Consider the following 16099-nt stretch of genomic DNA (forward strand, 5'->3'; position numbering starts at 1 on the left):
AGACTCCAGTATAGAGGTCTGTAAGAAAATGAAACTGTTTGACTAAATTAATGATAGGTAGATATCATTATGCAACAAACAAAAAAAGCGGTTAACTTCAAGCGAAAAGGCTGTGGATATGGAATTACATCTAAGCATGTAAACTGATTTAATAAAAATTGTAATAAAAATATTAAAAAGATTGAGGGAGCCAGGGCCAAGAGAAGAACATGTAAATGAGCTAAACGCTCCCTTTTAATCATCGGCAGGTAACTAATAAATACTACATAATTTTTTTTAAATCAAGCAAACAGAATATGCAAAGTATTTGAGAAATACAGATAAAAAGAGCAAAGCAAAAGATGAAAGACTGTAAGTAAAAACCTCTTGGGAATGGGAAGTGGGGGCCAAGAGGGACCAAGCAGAATGCTCTACTTTTTGTTGTTATATGTTTTAAGGTACATGATGATTTAAAGCTGTATTTCCTACGTAGATAAAACCAAAATCATAAATTCATACTTTGTAACAAAATACCAATGCATTTAAGTTTGCCTCACTGAAGTTACTAAAGAATACACGTATTGCCTCATAAGACAAATCATAAAACTTTGTTGATGGCCATATTACATTTCCCACGATACATATTCCATGCATACTTCAAAATCCTAACCTCTCCCACTTCTAAACAAATAAACTTGACTTTATCATTATGAAGATATGAATCTTTAAGTTCTCTAACAGAAATATTCTTCTCTAATCTAGCCTTTCTCTTCTTCAGCAATATTTTCCAAAGCTACGTTTTCCATGCTTTTAATCTCGTTACCTCCAGGATCTTGTCTCATTCCTTCTTCCTCCAGAGCTGTTAATCACTCAGTACACTTACTACAAACATACTAAGAAGTTTCCTGTGCTGAAAGGAAAATAAAATCTTCCCTTAAAACAATAAGGAGCAAAATTACAGACTAAAAAGCTTCAAGCTCTCCCTGCCTCCCCAGAAAACATCAAAAAATCAGAAACTACCTTGGGGAGCTCTGAGAAACAGTAAAGGGTCTACAACAACCAAGCAAACTCCCAAGCAAGAAAAAGCCATAGACAAAATGGCAGGAAATTTCATGGTATTTTTACTTGCCTTTCCCCTCGTCCTCCCTAGTGAAGAGTAGTTTTGGTTTGGAGAAGGTGACAGCCCAGACCGCAGTTCCCTGCCTTGAACCACATAGAACAGAATAAGCCATATTTGCAACATTGTAACCAGTCTAGGGGCTGTCTGAAGAACTGGTCCCACCTCAACCAGGTCTCAGGGGAAAGAAATTAGCTGGCACTACTGCTGAAAGCTGCAGGTGGACAACGGTCCTGCAGATGCCTGGGGTAACAGTTGAAAGGTGGAACCACAGAACATACATTCTGAAGCTGCAAAGAGAAGCTAAACTGAGAATCTTTGGGAAAATAAGATATTCAAAAACAGCCATGTATATAAGGAAATTAAAAAAATCCATACACAGGCCCAGGAAAAACATATACTCAGAAAACACATGAAAGACTAAACCTTTCACTTTCAGTTGATACAAAGGCTTAGAGCATGCCCAGCTTATTAGTGAAGGTCCTCCTTACCAGTCTGCAAAGGACTGGGAGAGGTGGCTGTTTCTTGAAAAGCCCAATTTTCATCAAAAAATCAAAACAAATATATGTATGTGCATGTATGTCTGAAACATTGTGCTGTACACCAGAAGTTGACACATCGTAAACTGACTATACTTTGAGTTAAAAAAAAATCAAAAGGCATACAACAAATAGGAAAACATGGCCCATTCAAAAGAATAAATCTTCAGAATCTGTCGCTGAAGAAACACAGGCATCAGATGTACTAGAGAAAGACTTTAAAACTGCTTCAATATGCTCAAAGAGCTAAAGGGAAAAACAAAGAACTGAAGGAAATTTTAAATATATATACATATATGAACAAAGTGAGAATATCCACAAAGAGAGAGAAATTATAAAAAGGAACCAAATTCTAGAGCTGAAAAATATAATAAATGAATTGAAAAATTCACTAGAGGGGCTCAACAGCACACTTGAGCAAGCAGAAGAAAACAACTGGTGAACTTAAAAGATAAGACATATGAAATTGTCAAGTCTAAGGAACAGAAAGTAAAACTAAGTGAACTGAGCCTAAGGACCATATGGGACATATCAAGTGATTAATATATACATTAAGGGAGACTCAGAAGGGGAAAAGAAAGAGAAAGTGGCAAAGAGATTATTTGAAAAAACAATGGTCATACAGTTCCTGAATTTGCCAAAAGACATGAGTCTACAAATCCAAAAAGCCCAACTAATTCCAAGAGGAATAAACCCAAAGAGACTCACTCCAAGACACATTATAATCAAACTTCTGAAAGACAAAGACAAAGAGAGAATATTCAAAGCAGTAAGAAAAAAACAACTCATCACATATAAGGGATTCTCAATGAGAACATAAGCAGAATTCTCAACAGAAACCTTGGGAGCCAGAACTCCAGTAGGCTGAAATATTTAAAGTCCTGAGAGGAAGAAAACTGTCAATTGAGACTCCTATATCCCAAACTGTCCTTCAAAAATGAGGGATTAAAGGAAGACATTTCCAGATAAAAGTTGAAGGAGTTTCTTATCATTAGACCTGCCCTATAAGAAATGCTACAGGGAGTTCTCCAGGTTAAATGAAAGGACACTACACAATAACTAAGAGCCATATGAAGATATAAAGACCTCTGGTAAAGGTAAACATGGGTAAAAATTTTTAATGGTATTATTGTCATTATAGTTTATAACTCTACTTTTTATCTGTTATGGAATGTAAAAGAAAAAATGTATAAAAAGTTATCACCAATCTATGTTAACTGGTACACAATATATAAAGATATAGTTAGTGACATCAGTAATACAAAGGGGGTAAAGAGCTGTATAGAAACTTTTTTTTCCCTATGTGATCGAAGTTAATTTGGTACCAATTCAGAATACATTGTTATAACCTTAAAATGCTATCCATAATCTCCATGGCAACCACAAAGAAAATACCTATAAAATATTAATAAAGGAAATGAGGAGATCAAAACACTTTACTACAAAAAAATCAACTAAACACAAAAGAAGGCAGTAGCAAAGAAACGAGATACAAAAGCTGTAAGACAATACCAAAAAATAACAAAATGGCAAAAGTTCTGCTCTACAAATAGTTACTGTAAATGTGAATCTATTAAACTACCATGGAGTAGGAAGGCACAAATTAGCAGAATAGATTAAAAAAAAAAAAAGATCCAACTATATATTGCCAACAAGAGATCTGCTTTACTTCTCAAGACATACGAAGATTGAAAGTAAAAGTTTGGAAAAGATATTCCATGCAAACAATAACAAAAGAGAACTGCAGTGGCTAATTTAAAATAAGTCAAGAAGGGTTACAAGAGACAAATGATATTTCATATTGATACAAGGTTCAGTCCATCAAGAATACATAACAATTTCAAAATAAACACACCTAATCTAAAGAGCCTCAAATATATGGAGGAAAAATTGACACAATTCAAAGTAGAAGTTAGTGGTTCTCCAAAAAGAACTGGAGATCTCAATACCCCATTTGCAGTAGAGGACAGAACAACCAGAAAGAAAAGCAATAAGGAAAAAGGACTTTAACAACACTATAGAACATCTGGTCCTAACAGATAGATGCAGAACATTCCACCCAACAGAACAACATTTTTTTTCTAAGGGAAACATGGAACTTTCTCCAAGAAAGATCATATGATAGGTCACAAAACAAGTCTTTAAAATTTTAATAGAATTGAAACCATACACAGTATTTTTTTCCAATCACAATGGAATGAAACAAGAAACCAACAACAGAAGGCAAACTGGAAAATTCACAAACATGCAAAAATTTAACAAAACATTGAATTAATGGGTCAAAGTAGAAATCATAAAGGAAATTAGAAAATACCTTGAGATCAACAAAAAATGAAAGCACAACTTACAAAACTTACAGGATGCAGAGAAAGTAACACTAAGAGAGATTTATACCTATGAACACCTACATTAAAAAAATCTCAAATCGTAACTATATGCTTTAAGAAACTAGAAAAAACTCAACAAAATTAAGTTGGCTCTTTAAGACGACCAACAAAATTGACAAGTCTTTACCTAGACTGACTAAGAAAAAAGAGAAAACTCAAATTCCTAAAATCAGAAAAATAGAAGTGGAGACACCTTTATATATTCACATATAGAACCTGAAATTAAATACAAGAATATTTTACAGAAACAAGATGATAAGATAATACTATGAATAGCTGAATGGACACAACAGATAACCTAGATGGACGAATTCCTAGAAATATAGACTACTAAAACTGAAACAAGAAACAGAAAATGTGAATAGACCTAAAACAATAAAACCACCCAATAACAAAGAGTCCAGAATAGATGCCTTCACAGATGAATTCTACCAAATAGTCAAAGAATTAACAACAATTCTCAAACTCTTTCAAAATACTGAAAAGGAAGGAACACTTTGTATGAGGTCAGCCAAAGACACTAAAAGGAAATAAAACAATAGGAATTTCTCAACAGCAAAAAAAAAAAAAACTTATGATTACATAAAAACTTGCACAAAAAGGTTTAGTGAAGCTTTTACAATGGCCAAAAAATGGAAGCAACCCAAATGTCTTTCAGTGGATAAATAGAAAACCTGTGCTACATGTATATAATGGAACGATATGCAGTAATAAAAATAAGTGAACCTTTTAATATACAGGACAGCTTTGCTGAGGCATTATGGTTAGTGAAAGAAGCCAGTCTCAAAAGGTTACATAGTGTATGACTGCACTTATACGACATTCTGGAAAAGGTAAAATTAATAATCAGTGGTTGTCGGGCCTTAGGGGTAGAGGTAGGATGTAACCACAAAAGGAAAGTAGGAGGGAGTTTTTGATGGGATCTTGTGTCCTAACTCTGGTATATCCAGTATCCTATTCCATTTACTGACTGTGGTGCTGGTTAAACAAATCTTCACAAGTGTTGTAACTCACAGAACAGTATGCCAAATAAAAAGTCAACTTCACTCTGATAATTTTAAAAATTAAAAAATACTTTAAAAAGGTGGTCATATTCATGGTAAATGGCGAAACGCAAGATGTGAACACAAAGGATGGGGCACCGAGCTTGCCTTCTACCTCCCGGATATCATCTTCCTCTAAGTCACCTCTTCTGAATCCTTTTGTTGTTGTTGTTGTGTTAAATCTATTTTGTCCTTTACTTTGACTACTTTTTAAACATGCAAGGGCCTCCCTTCACTTTCCCCAATTACATGTAGACAGTGAGGTAAGTATATTTAACTTGTTATATTTCTTCTGCCTTAAGAAAAGTAGTGTCTTTTCTTGATAAATGTCAAGTACAATAATATGCCTAAACAATTTCTTCAGTTAGTATAAATTATTATAAAACTGTGTGAAGGAAAAAATTTTTTTAAATTTAATTTTCAAAATAGGTTCTCAAATGCAAATCAAAACTACAATGAGATATCACCTCAAACCAGTCAGTAACGGCCATCATTAAAAAGTCTGCAAACATAAATGCTAGAGAAAAGGTACATTCCCTACATTGTTGGTGGGAATGTACACTGGTGCAGCCATTATGGAAAACAGTACAGACATTCCTTAAAAAACTAAAAATAGAGTTGCCATATGATCCAGCAATCCCACTCCTGGGCATATATCTGGGAAAAAAACTCTAATTTGAAAATATACATGCACCCCAATGTTCATAGCAGCACTATTTATGATAGCTAAGACATGGAAGCAACCTAAATGCCCATCGACAGATGAATGGATAAAGATATATCTACAGTGTAATACTACTCAGCCATAAAACAGAATGAAACAATACCATTTGCAGCAACATGGATGGATCTAGAGATTATCATATTAAGTGAAGGAAATCAGACAGAGAAAGATAAATACTGTATGATATCACTTATATGTGGAATCTAAAATATGATACAAATGAACTTATTTACAAAACAGAAACAGATTCACAGAATTAGAAAACAAACTTATGGTTTCCAAAAGGGAAAGTTGGGTTAGGGAGGAATAAATTAGGAGTTTGGAATTAGCAAATACAAACTACTACATATAAAATAGATAAACAAAAATGTCCTACTGTACAGCACAGGGAACTATCTTCAATATCTTATAAACCATTATGCAAAAGAATATGAAAAAGAATATATACATATATATGTCTGAATCACTTTGTTGTACACCAGAAACTAACACATTATAAATCAACTGTACTTCAATAAAAAATTAAAAATAAAATTAAAAAAGGTTCTCAAACATAATTTATTACTTATGTATTCTGAAAATTATTTTAGATATTTATCCCAAAAGTCATCATGTTTGGTCAGTTCCTAAAACCATATTTAATACTGAAAAGTGATTTACCAAAAAATATTTTGCTCTTCTATTAATTTAAGTCAAATTGATTCTAAAGACTTATTTGCTGAAATATCCATATGAAAATCAAAGTGAACAAACTCCAAAAGACTAGGAACTGACTTCACATCAGCAAAGCTACCCCAGTAGATAAAGAAAGTCTTCACAATTAAGAAAGGCCTTTAAGAATTACGCTCATTCTTTTCTCTAATATACAGGACTTACTTTAATACAGTAATGCCAAAAGAATTATCATTGCCAGAAATTATACACAGGCCAAACAATGAGATTCTGATTAGTGTCACAAAAGATCAAAATATATATCAATTATAAACTTATAGGAGTTGATTTGCAATTAGAGTCTCCAAATATAGATTCCAGAATTTCACTGAGTAAATGACTTCTCCAACTAGTACCCACTCATGTATAAGTGAAATCATTTCAGCTTTAGAAAACTCAGCTGTTTTCTATCTATATGACCTCATTTATATAAAAAGAGCTTCAAAAATTTATTTTCAGATATACATTTAACTAGAAGGTTAAAAAGCAGGTAGGGGTGATAATATACTATCAATTTAAGTATGCTATTACAGAAAGAAGAACATAGATTAGATATTAAATGAACCTAATTTTAAAGTGCATCTAAGCTAGAACCCATGCTAACCCATCCAGCTACAAAATGTGTGTGTAAGGATATGTACATAGCAACAAATAATACCACAGAGAAAACTAAAGAACTACTTCAATAAATGAGGCAGAAACCTTAAACCACACCTGGGCTTTCTTCTATAAAACTGAAATATGACTTCTTCCAAACCAAAACACATGTTTAAGATTTGTTTCTACTTTTGCAAATAGGTATTTATCCCAGTTCACTAAGTAGAAAGTAAATTCCTTCTGTGTACTAAAGTATTAAAAGCAAAAAGTAAGTCTATGAAAAGTATCTAAACAAACCGATTATAAAATATAAAATGACCCCAATTCTTCTATCTACCCAACTTCTATCTACAAAACCATGTTTGATGACTCTTACACTTTGTAATTTCTGAAAGCACACCAATGTAGGTGATATTTCCAACCCAGATGTTTTATTCTCCACCCCACACTATGAAATGCTGGTTCTGCTCAAACTACCTACAATTCAACAGAATCACAAATAGCCTGGAAATTTGTGCTAGTTAGCTAATAAATCATGCAAGGTACTTTGTGAACTGATATACATCCAGCAAGGAAACATCATTTATACTTGGTACATACGTTCTTTCCGGTGCTCAACTAAGCCCACAGCCTGCTTTGCTGAACACTTTGCAAACCAATTGTCTCCAAGTAAAACAGTGACTTCATTAGTATGGACAAGTTTTCCTGGCATGAAAGCAAAGGGGCCAAATGGTACCTATTGTTTTTCAAAGTAGAAAAAAAGGCAAAAAAAGTCAAAAACTACATTTTATGAAACACTTAGCATTAAAAGCTCTGTGTTAAGGTCTTTTTATCTCTACATTAAGAAAAATAAAATGTCAACTTCACAGAATTTTAACATTATATCAAAATTTCACAAGGAAAATCTACTAAAATTGTTTTAGATTAATAAATAAATGTTTTAACCTAAAAATTATTTTAGGTTAAAACAGGAAAAGAAATGAGCATATTTACATACAGCTTTCAAAGAAATTAGTGCTGTCTCCAAATGCTTCTACTTTTTGCTCATTCATAAATCTAAATGAAAGCAAACTAGGAATAAAACATTAAGTTAATAAAGAATAACTCTGATAAAAAAACTGAAAATTATTTGATAAACTAGTCTTTTGTTGGCAAAAACAGAAATTAACAAATAAATAGCCTTAAGGTTTTATAAAATTTACAAAATATTTGAGCTAGTATAATAAAAAAAATACATTTTCAAAATATTTGGGCTAATTTAATTAAGAACAAAGTCTTCACGAAAAAGAATATTCATGCCTGAAAGAATCTAATTCAGGGCTCACAAACAGATCACCATGTCAATATGAAAACCATTCAAACAAAAATTAGCAGCACCTTTTCATATAATATCAGTGTTCTAGGGTTTAATTCTATGAATTACACAACATAATGGTCTATTCCTGTTCTGGCTAACAGGAAATGACTACATGCCATATTTCTGTTGTAATTACAGTTTTCTAACACATTAAATTTGCATACCAAATATGTCAAATTTTGCGCTAACATTTATGCCGTTTATGTCATCATAATGTGATAATTAAATATAAATCTGAAAAAAGGAAAAGTAGGAAATGCCAACTATTACTACAGTTAGTGTATTATTATAAAGCAAAAGAAAAACAAGCTTTCTTTACTGTGGTATGGTAGTTACCTCTGATAAGGTCCATCAGTAAGGCAATTTGTGAATTGATATATACATAAAGCAAGGAGACATCTTTTTACTTTACATAGTTAGTATCTTTACAAGAAACAACATGTCACTTTAAAAGAAACACACCAAACATACCATGATATTATAAGACAACTTGTCAGGCAAAGTACTGAGTCTTTCTTGAAGAGCATTATAGTCATCATCTACCTTCTTCCTGTTGGCAAAAAAAATACCAAATGCTAAATTAATATACAAATTAACAATTCCTCAAATCAGCCATGGATCATAAGACAAGCTAATCAAAAACCTAACTTCAGCAATTTAAAGATTAAAATATTTTTTAATTTTAAAATTGTGTTTTTACAAAATTTAGCATTATCCCACCTTACATTTATCAAAGAATTAAGACTCTCAAGGACTTCAGCTTTTAGAAGTAGAACACTCACATCTTGAGAATTAGTGTTACCTAAGGTAGATCATCGTCTGAACTAAATAAAATTTGGAAAATAAGAGAGATAGTGAGTTTGGAGGGAAATAGGAGCTCGAGAAGGAAGAAGAGAGTTACTAAAAGCTTTCGAGTGTATACACTGGCTGTGGAGTAGAAGTCATGAACATAAAATCTGATCAGATGTTTCAGTCCTCCTCAGAAAACTTTAGGCTAAAACATTTGGAGTCATCAATCCCTCAGTTACTCATACTAAGGTATTAAGGTGACAGAGAATCAATCAGAGGCTAGAATTAGGTACAGCTAATGTAAAAAGCATTTCTACTGGACTTTGAAGTCTGTTTCATGTTATACCAAAACAGAGACTACCTAATACAGTAATTTCAAACAACCAAAAGATGTAATTCTGTGGGAGCAGAGACGGTCATATGTCCCTATGCTGTAAACCCTACAGAGTTCTCACACCTGCTAGAACTGAACAGCCCTACAACGAGATGCCTATTTACAAACCTCTGAAGATTGTTTCCTAAGGGTTTCCTGCTAGTCTGCGGACTGCAAGCAAAACCAGAGCACTGAAATTTTTAGAGCAGAGGGATGTTGCCAATTTTTAAAAATAATGACAACAACCAAAAAACCCACCAAATCAGCAAGTAATTTAGAAGAACATGCAGGTATTGTCAAATTGAAATTAGGATGAATTGCAACATAGATAATCACTCTCTGGATAATAAAAATGACTGCTCTATAAAATAAACATCACAGAACTGGTTTCAGTTTACTCCTTAGCTCACCTAAAGCCACACTAACATAATTAATAAAAACTATCTCATTTAGTCTTAAGAATACTAAGCAATTTCACATATATATTGTTATTCATCCTAAAAATATTCCTGTAGTAAATGTCACTTATCAACATTTTCCTCTTACAAAAGAGAAAGTAGAAGGAAAAATGGAAAAACCACACATTTAAAAGAAATCAGATCTCCTTAATCAAGGAAAGGTTACGAGCAAACACTTTCTTTCAAGGAAGGCTTTCCATTTTCTAATGTTCAAGTGATTTTTTTTTAAACTTTCCTCTCAAATTCTTTTTTTTTATAAACAAACATAAAATGTCTTTATTCTATTTGTTTAAGGTAAAAATCATCCTTCTGGACAAATTTTTATATGAATAAAATGATAGAAAACTTCATGAATAGGGTATGTACCAGTAAGAACATGGCTTTGAAGTCAGAGGGTCGATCCCAGCTCCATCACTCAACATACACAAATTGACCCTAGTCTGAGTATCTTCAATGGTAAAATTGGAATAATGACTGTCTCACAGGTTCAAGAGAACTAAATATAAAGAGTTTAACACCCTGCCTAGCACTAAACATCTACAATGAGGATCCAATGAGCCTTTCTCCATGAAGTATCAAAAAACACCAATTCTAAAATTTTTAAGAAAGACTATATTATCCACTAAGATAATTCCATTATGTTAAATTCATTCAATTTGTTACAAATAGCACAACTTACTTAAAGACAGTACAGCTAAACACAATAATTCTGGGAGCTCTTGGACACAACTGGTGTGACCAATAAATGGGATACTGTCTATAAAGAGCTGATTTGGTACAACCCCTGCACACAGTAAACTCATTACTAAATCTATAAACACCAGCAGTTTACATGTTTTAAATGAGTAATTTTGCAAATGTTCAAGGGCTAGTCAGCTTGGATGTCTAAATGCGCCTACAACTGTTGAAGTTAGTATTAAATTAGCATTCAATATGTATTATTTTGGTAAGTATACCTAGAAAGGGGGTACTTCCTAACAAAACATCTCTTTTGTATATTAAAAGAACAATAGATTCAATCAGAAGTAATACAAGAGATCAATGTCAGTATTTCAAACCAAGAATACTGTTTTAAACTTATCAATAATTCTGTCTAGAACAAAAATGTGAACACATTGGAGAACAGTTTAATGACTGAGTTGCTATTTCTAAATTTTGAATTTTTTCTAAAAATACAAAAAGAAAGAAGATAATTCAAAAAGCAGCTCATGCAGAAACCCTTTTAGAAGGGAGGCAAGCAGGAGTCCAGCAGGGTCTCTGGGAGAAATTAAAGCTTGAGGAACTCTGTCTGAAATTCCCACTAGTGGAAATATCCAGGATCAAGTGCTTGGTCAGAAAGTTTTCTCCAAATAGTCCCTCTAATATTTAGGGCTTAAATAATTCCATTAAAGATCACAAAGTAGAAAATACAAAAATGATTCTAAGAACTAGTATGTTATAGAAGGTATCTTCATTTGCCCCAAAATTTGAACTTTTTTTTTAATATAACTAATTTTTTGGACACTGTAAAGTATGTAGTCAAAGAAGCAACTGCTGTAAATAATTTTTTTAAACAGAAAATAGAACCTGGATACAGTTAGGATAAACCTCTCAAGCCTGCTTATTTATAATACATAGACCTCCTTGTTTGGTTTCACCACATCTGATCCTTAAAAATTAGGTTCAGCCTTCAATTCTTAATTTAAAAGAATAATCCAATAAATAAGACTAAATTTGTATCAGATATCCTCATGTAATGTTCCTTACAGAAAATAAGAACTAAAGCACTGTTATAAGGCATATAAGAAACTTTTATCATCTTCTTTTGAATCTTGCTAATCATGAGCTATAATGTAATAATGTGCTAAGAAGCACCTACTGTTTTTATTAAAAAGTAGCAGCAAACTAGCTTTAAACTTAAGAATGAAGATCAGGACAAATCTCATGAGAAACACCTTATTTCCATAAAGCTGTAAAAAGTATGAGATAGAGCAAATTAAATGATGTGTATGGTCAAGTATTTATAGGTAAAGTATATAGATGTCCACAATTTACTTTGAAATGCATCAGAAAAAAAAATGGATTAATGGATGGAGGTATGGATAGATATGTGATCAAGGTTCACCTATACAATTCTTTCACTTTTTCTGTATGTTTGAAGATTTTCATAATAGAATATTAAAAAGGAGACAGGGGAAATATGAGAAGGACTCCTTATTTTTAGTCCTCTTCTTAAAAGCAACTGATAACATCTTTGTAAAGAAAAAGTTCCATATCCCTGGTTTGAGGCAAGTGATAAAGACTCCAATTTCTAGCTGAAAATAATAAAAAAGGAAAACAAAACTTAAATCACAGATGGAAATAAAATTTTGCTAATTTTCACTTTAGAGTATTAAGTTGGAATAGGCAGGAAATACTGACATTAAGCCCCCTTTTTAAGTATCTTTTCTCATTCTCTACCTAAAATGCTAAACAAAAAAGCAGAAAATACCAAGAGATGCTTAAAAAGGAAACAAGGGGAAAGGCTTTAAGTGTTAGTATCTGGGATGACATGGGGCAGAGTTAATTGTATTTACAGTTTTTAATTGAAGAAATTATGAAATCGAAAGATTCTGAAATATATATGAGTAAATACACAATCTTCTTTAGAAATGATTTCTAGTCCACTATACCCACTCTAGAACATCCTATTAAGCATCGAAGAAACCTTTGCTTCAATTCACCATTTATTGAGCGCCTGCTCTGCAACCAAGCCTTATGCCATTCGCTGCAGGGATCATCACTCGAACATAGTATGACGCGTGTGTGCGTGTGCGTGTGCGTGTGCGTGTGTGTGTGTGTGTGTCGGTGTTCGCGCGCGCAATGCTTCTTTGTTAAAGATCCAATGCCTTGATGGATGCCTGAGGTTTTACCTCTAAAATTAAGAAAATAGAGGAATACTGAATTCAGGTATGGATTATATAAGTAAAGAGAGACATCTTCTCTTTACTAAAGAAAGGAATGACAGTAATTTTTTTAAGTATCCTCATGAACAGCATAAACATATTACCAAGGTTATCTTAAGCAACAGAAATATTCTTGAAAGAAGCCTCTATAATGCTACACCTTCTACAATTTGGTGGGGAGGGGAGCACATTTAATTAAAATGTATCTGTATTAAATCAATAGCATTTTTTTTAATGGTCATGGCAAGGTACTATTAAGATAAATGAAATCTACTACAAAATTCAGGCAATATGGTGGCATATTCCTTTTTCTCAAGTCTACTATACCTAGGAAAATTATGTCAGCAAAAGATGCTGGTGAAATAATCCATGTTCTTTATATTTTATGAGTCTATCAGAAAATTTTATTATTAGAAATAGATATAAAGATGAACATAAATATAAAAACTTGTAAGTTTCTAAAAGTTAATGAAACAAAATCATCCAAAGACAGACAGACACAGCTAACATTCTACTAGATTTCAATTTAACTTTTCAACATAAAAGCTGGGACAGAGGAATTCAGTCCAGTGCCCTATACCAACAACCATGCATATACAACTTAAGACTTGTCAGCTGTCACAGTTACCTGTTTCTTCATTAGCATTCTTTTGCTCTAAGAATAAGATGTGAATTCAACGTAAGAAAGTTGAAAAGTTATATAAAAGCACACTACCCTAAGTGTGAAAGAAATGTTCCCAAAGTTCCTAGGCCATTTAGCTTTAGGTAGTGAGACTACAGGTAATTTTTATTTTCTTTATTTTCCAAATTTTCTACAACTGATATATATTTCTGTAACAAATCAGGAAGGAGAGACTTCTAAGAAAAGATGAGTTTAGATGTGCTAAGTTTATAACTGACTTAAGCTTTGATGTTTGTGCCAGTTTCTACTTAAATCTAATAACCATAATTATTAAGTCGTCATTTTGATTTCTTGTTTTCTACTTTATTTCTAAAACATATTTTAGAAAAAAAGGAAACTTTTTGTGTGTTGTTTTCTTAGAGTAGTGATTCATAACCCTTTATGGTTACTGACACCTATCAGAAACTGATAAAAACTCTAGATCCTTTCCTGAGGAAAAGGCCTTCTGTTTTGTTTATAATTTCAATAGAAGCCCACTCATGGATCCCTTGATGTTACTATTTCTCTCAAAAGGTCTTATAACAGTTAAAAAAAATAAATTAAAAAAAAGCAATCCTGATTTTGAACCCACCAAATACATAACATTCTCAAAATTTTCTTTAACTCACTTTATTTAGACACAAAGAAAAAAGAAAAGTGGGTAAACTATCACCAATTTGGTCTGAGTTCAATATGAATTAGTAAAAATGTTAAATTGTACACATGCCTCAATTTTTTTTACAGCTTACATTTTCCTCTCTGATACCCACCCCTCTGTTGTCTTTTGTATACTAGAATTTAGACTTTGGTATCTCAAAATGAACATGAACTTTGGATTATCAATGAGTGATTCACCTCTCAATCAAGCATTGCTGCTGCAATATTTACACCTTCATCCTCTGTGCTTGAAAGTTTTACTGTACACTGCTATCATTTTATAAAAATTAAATAAAAATGAATGGAAAATGAAAAAACTCAAGAGAACAAACAAGTGTAGTTTTCAGACCTAATATAATTAAGACAAAGATGGAAAATCATCAGGCACCCAAATCAAATCGCAGTGCAGCCTCAATCCGATACACCAAAATATTCACTAGGCTTCAGCTGATCATGGAAATTGTGAACTAAAGCAAGTGGATGCTGGAAATACATCATCAAAGACTATGTTCTAAATGATAAGATGTAACTAGTGATTTTTCTTTATAACAGTTTAAACTCTTTGGGGAAAAAAATTCCCCTATAACAAATAATTTTGCCTTTTATTTTCAGAAATGTATTGACTATTAAACTAGTGTGGTTCTTCCAAAAACAAATAGGGGCCTCCTAGAAGTAATAAATTTTAATTACAATTTAAAAATCATTCAACTTTTTTTTTTTTAAAAAAAGCATTAAGCATTTACAATTTGACCTTAGTGACATAAACACTCATAGAATTAAGCTGACGAGAATAAAACAAAACGTTTTAAAGAGAAAGAATCAGCTTCTTCTCGGAATTTTAAGTTTACTCTTTTCTTATTTCAACCTTTCTATAAATGTGTATTCATTTTATATTCAGAATAAAAAATTAAAAACTTAATACAGATTTTGTTTCTTAAAAAATAATTCTTAAAACATTCAACTTCAGTCATTTTTTTTTTTGCATCTTAATTTGCTTTGGAACATCACACACAAAAAATTTCAAAGCTTATTTAACATCCCAACTCATGTACTAAAACATGACACCATTAAAAAAAAAAAAACTGTAGAAACTTGAAGAATGTCAGAGAAGGGGATTTGTATACATGATTACTCCATCTTCCCCTTGCCCCAATGACACTGTCATTAATAACTAGAGAACTTCCAATAAGAAAAGTATGCAAAACCTTCAGGAAGTTTGGAAGCTGCTCTCTGCTCCACTGGAGAAAGGTAAGCGACACATAAAAATGAAAAAGCCCGAAGGGAAGGTCCTATACAAAACAGTGATTGAAAACTCTGTGGTCAGTAAAATGGGGACTCTGAAAAACATGGTTTCCAAATGTACCTAACACTGAGAAATGTAGTCATCATCATGAATAATGATTAAAAAGCATTAAAGGTATGCAGATCAATATTTCATAATTATGCATAAAAAAATAAAATTTTATATAAGCACATGAAGTCAACAAAACATTGTTTCAGGTAATTCATGAGAAATATCCGATAAACCAGAGCACTGTCAGAAAATAGTTCAGTGCTTCTGTGAGGCAAGGTATCCCAGAGAAACATCAGAGATAAAGATATCCATCCATTTGTATTGATTAACTTTGAAAGAGGAATAAAAAATTATCAAATCTTCACTTGTTATTTTAAAATATTTAGTCATGTTTTCTCGGGTATTTCCCACTGTGTACTGTGACTATAATCTATACTAGAAACTATTCTTTTCCTTTAAACAATATTTTTTGTCCTGTTTCCTTTGAAA

The 16099-nt window shown here is 32.3% G+C and overlaps 1 protein-coding gene across 1 annotated transcript in view; it reads right to left on the bottom strand.

The window, feature by feature from the left end:
- The window catches only part of URI1 (URI1 prefoldin like chaperone), a 63659-nt gene that overhangs the window by 17228 nt on the left and 30332 nt on the right, over positions 1 to 16099 (bottom strand). Inside the window, exons 3-4 of the mRNA XM_032486223.1 lie at positions 8926 to 9004; positions 7698 to 7833 (exon numbers count right to left, since the gene is read on the bottom strand). Of these exons, the coding sequence (XP_032342114.1) occupies positions 7698 to 7833; positions 8926 to 9004 (215 nt within the window). The remainder of the gene's footprint in view (positions 1 to 7697; positions 7834 to 8925; positions 9005 to 16099) is intronic.

Source organism: Camelus ferus, chromosome 9 (assembly GCF_009834535.1).
Source record: "Camelus ferus isolate YT-003-E chromosome 9, BCGSAC_Cfer_1.0, whole genome shotgun sequence".
Taxonomy (NCBI): Eukaryota; Metazoa; Chordata; class Mammalia; order Artiodactyla; family Camelidae; genus Camelus; species Camelus ferus.